The sequence below is a fragment of the Triticum dicoccoides genome, chromosome 2B (assembly GCF_002162155.2).
Source record: "Triticum dicoccoides isolate Atlit2015 ecotype Zavitan chromosome 2B, WEW_v2.0, whole genome shotgun sequence".
Lineage (NCBI taxonomy): Eukaryota > Viridiplantae > Streptophyta > Magnoliopsida > Poales > Poaceae > Triticum > Triticum dicoccoides.
In genome coordinates, this window is record NC_041383.1 from 220043857 (window position 1) to 220047953 (window position 4097).

General features: G+C 57.8%; 1 protein-coding gene across 1 annotated transcript; it reads right to left on the reverse strand.

Annotated features, from left to right (window-relative positions):
* Window positions 1-731: 731 nt before the first annotated feature.
* Window positions 732-3602, reverse strand: LOC119363177 (U-box domain-containing protein 4-like). The gene is made up of 2 exons (XM_037628488.1): window positions 2095-3602; window positions 732-1332 (listed from the first exon to the last, which is right to left on the reverse strand). Exons 1-2 carry the CDS (start codon window positions 3373-3375, stop codon window positions 1237-1239), a joined length of 1377 nt encoding a protein of 458 aa, XP_037484385.1. The 5' UTR covers window positions 3376-3602; the 3' UTR covers window positions 732-1236.
* Between the last annotated feature and the right edge of the window lie 495 nt (window positions 3603-4097).

A 4097-nucleotide genomic window follows, 5' to 3' on the forward strand; every position in this document is an offset into this window, starting at 1 on the left:
GCAGGCCAACAGCGTCAAACTGTGCTGCGTCCACGGAACTTCGCCATCCCGATCCGTTAGGCGGGTCGTACTCCGACGCTAAATCAATGTAGCGCCCATGCTCACGGGATCAAATTTCTTCTTAGAAAACACACAGCGCCAATCATCTTTCGAGGAACAGGCGGCAACTCAGACACGGGTCACTCGGCCAGCTAGCCAAGACAGCGACCCGAGATTATGATAGCTGTGCGACGTACCGCCGGTCTGGAGCTTGTCCTCGGAGCCGAAACCTATCACCAGCATTGCACGAACCCTTGCTGCCAAGGTTCGGCTGGCATTCCTGATCTTTGGTTCATGTGTTGCATCAGGAACCAGTAGTCGAGACAGCCTATGTCGATCGGCCACAAAGGGGGGCCCACTAGTTATGACAGCCAGACAGCTTAATGTTGAATGAATTCTTGAGTGCAACCATGGTATACCACACTGGCATGCATTGGTTCACGATTGCTGTGTTAGTGATCATGACCACACCGCAGCTATTGCAGTGACCCAGTCACTGGGAGCAGCAGCTTCCATATGGGTTACATCAGGTAAACACTCCCTCTGTAAACTAATATAAGAAATTTTAGATCAGTGATTTAAAAACGTCTTATATTAGTTTACATAGGTCGTAGTAAGTGTTAAATGGTGTGAGTGCCTGAGCTACAAAACGGTAGAAACGGACCAACTGGAGCAGGAGAAACCGGGAAACATTTTGGCGAAACAAGTCACGCTAGATCATAAAACGGAACAAGGGGGATTTGGACTCCAAACATCAAGTAAAAAAAGACATGGTTTGGCTATCCAACATTCCCCTATAACCTCGCAAAGCCAAGCCGGCATTACCATATTACCACCCTAACATACATCCTGTACACAGCTACAACTCGACACCACACATAACTGAGCAGCAATCCATGTCCTCTCCTAAGATAACCTGGATGCTCCTCCCAACTGATGTTAGTGACCAGCCATCTAAACTTCCATCACTCGCAGTCGCAGACCACATATGTATATTCACAGAACCGAGCCAAAAGCCGGCCGTTATTTACACATGATCATCGCGCCCCATCCGTATAGGGCTGCTCTGTTCTCGACGCCCGAATCAAGAACAGAGACGACGAGGTGAAAGACAAACCAAGCATACTTTCTGCATTTCACCATATCAGTGCTGCATTTACCTAGCCAAGCTCGTGACTGCGTCGCATGACCAAAGAGTCACCGAGCCATACTCGTAGCTGCGCCGCCTGGTCCGGCTCGGCAGCCACCGCCCCCTTGTCGCTGTTCACGCAAGTAACCTAGCAAAGTCTCGGCCTGCAAATCACACAACTGAACATATAAGTGGCTTGGAACTCAGGAACGATTTTCAGCTTGAGCTAAATTAAATACAAGGCAGGCATGGAGTGAGATCCCTCTTTTTGTCAGACTAGTTCATGACAAAGTAGACAGACTCTAGTGGCAAAGTTTAAGTTTCAGTGGGAGATTTCAGTGGGAAATCTCAAGCACATGGTTTCGCACGGAATTTTAAGTTTCCTCGTTTTCTAGTGACACCGAGCATCGTTTACGAGCAAAAGAACTGTAGTTTTGACCTGGAGGCCTCTCTGAGCTGTAGGGGAGAGCGCACTCATCCTCCTGTACTTCCAAGGTTTAGCAGATCTTGGACTGTGGACTGTACTTAAGAAGTGTGAAATTAAACAAGTGCATATCTCGACCAAGAGAACTGAATCTACAAGTCAACACCTGCTTGATCAGTACTAACATGACGAAATACGCGTTGATTTGGGTCTTTTTGAAGACCAGGTAGAAGAAATCTACCAAAACTCAAGTACACGCACGCTGTCATTCTACCGGTCCAGAGTTAATATACTTTTCAGTACCGTCAATCGGACTTCAATCAAACTCTAACTGACGAATTCGTTGCGCACTGTTCAGTACAATGACAGTCGCATCAAAAGCTCAAACCTTAGACTGACAAGTTAAACATTGATAATCGCCAATTGTTATGACTAGAATAAAATTAAGCAAATCACATACAATTTTAGCATAAGATTTGCAAGGGGATTAGAACGTATATACCTTGTGCTTGGCACGAGCAGAGCCGGACTGTGAGAGCGCAACAAGCGGTGGGATGGCCCCTTCTCGAACGAGGAGCGCACGGTTGCTGGAGCACTCGGAGCACAGCTGCAGCAGAGCCACCACGGCGAACTCCTTCTCCCTCGCAGGGCCGTCCTCGATGGTCTCTACCAGTGCAGGTATCCCACCGGCTTCCACCACAGCGTCGCGGCCCTCGGCTATGCTGGCGAGGCTGGCAAGGACCACCATTGCCTTCTCCGACGTCCCGGTGCCGCGCTCGCCGATGAGGTGCACGAGCGGCACGACGGCTCCAGCGCTGACGGCACGCTCCTTGTTCCGGCGCGCCGAGCAGAGACGGTAGAGCGTGGTGAGCGCGTCCTTCTTTCCCCGGGTGGAGCCCGCGGAGAGCAGCGCGACGAGCGGCGCGACGGCGCCACACGCGCCGATGGTGGCACGGTTCTCCTCGATGCCCGACAAGCTGAGCAGCGCGCACGCGGCATTCTGCTTGGCGGAGGCTGTCCCGGTCCGCAGCGCGTAGACGAGCGGCTTGATGGCGCCAGCCGCCGTGATGGCCGAACGGTTCCGCTCCTCCAGGGACAGGTTGAGCAGCGCCGTCACCGCGTTCTCCTGCGCCACCGGGTCGGTGCTCCGCAGCAGCGGCACCAGCGCCGGGATCGCCCCGGACACGCCGACCAGCTCGCGGATGTCGGAACGGTGCTTGGCCAGCAGCCTTATCCTGGCCGCCGCCGTGCGCCGCGCATCGGGGGCGGCGTCGGGCCCCAGCGCCTGCACGCACGCCAGCACGAACGGCTCCACGCGGTCCAGCGGCGCCGCGTCGGCCGACAGATCCATGGACTCGAGATCATTCAGATCCACGGCGGCGAGGTCCGGCGCGTCGGATCTGGGCGTGGCGGCCGCGGCGGCCAGCCGCTCGAGCTCCCCGGAGATGTCGGAGTTGAAGCTGGAGTAGTCGGAGAAGTCGCGGGACAGCTCGAGCATCTCCGTGGCCGCCGCGTTGGCGGAGGAGGACTTGGCGACGGCCGCCGGGTGCGCGGGGCCCGCGGTGGCCGCCAGCTCGCTGAGGCGGAAGTCGATGACGGAGTCGGTGAGGTTCTCAATGTCCGAGTCCCCCTCGTCGGCGGCGCGCAGGCGCGAGCTGGGCCCCGGGGGCGAGTCCGGGTGCAGCAGCGCGGAGCGGATGGTGCGCATGGAGTGGCCCGGGCGGCGCGGCGCGCAGGGCCTCTGCTTGGGCGAGAGGATCTGGGAGCCGGCGAGCGAGACCATGGCTGGCAGGCACGGCCTCTGCTGGGGCGGAGTGATGATGAAGGGAGGGTGGTGTGGTGTGTTGGTGGTTGGGCTGGGAGACGTCCTACCCCCCCTACCAATGTGTACACCCACTACAGAGTCACAGAGAGACGTATAGGATGATGCCCGTGCGCAGACACAGTTCACCCACTACGCGCGCACCGGGGGACGACGGAATGGGGAGCCGGTAGTGCGCCGTGGATCTTTGTAGCCCCCGCCTCCGGGTTGACGACGGCCAGGTGTCTACGCTCTGCTGCAAACCCCATCCCGCCTCCCGCACTTGTCGCGTGGCGCCGCTGGCCGATGACGTGCGGGGTCCTGCGCGGAGCTGTCAGTGGGGGCAGTGTGCGGCGTGGGGACAAGGCAGCAGTCGGGGAGGAAAGCGCCAGGGCCAGTGGGCAGGGGCAGTGGCTGGCCACCGCCGGTTTACTTTACTTTTGGTGGCTGTGGAAGCAAGGAATCGCTTGTTTTCCGTTTGTTTTGTTCCCGCCCGTGCCGCGTTGGGCGCGACGGCGTCGTCGTATCGTGCGACACGGACGGCCGGCTTCGAGCTCCACCTCCCCTCCGCATGTCGGGCGGGGGACGTGTGGCCGTGAAATCTGAGCCGTCTAGCCGTGGTGCGGCTTTTTCCCCGGGGAGCGGTCAGTCAGGCAGGCAGCGCACGCAGGACAGCGGCGCGCAGCTGGATGCGAGGTGGACGC

Excerpts from the sequence above, each read along its gene's own strand:
- LOC119363177 (XM_037628488.1), bottom strand. The coding sequence starts at position 3,375 with ATGGTCTCGCTCGCCGGCTCCCAGATCCTCTCGCCCAAGCAGAGGCCC. Across the intron at positions 1,333-2,094 it reads CTGCTCGTGCCAAGCACAAG|GCCGAGACTTTGCTAGGTTA; the intron begins GTATATACGTTC and ends TGTGATTTGCAG.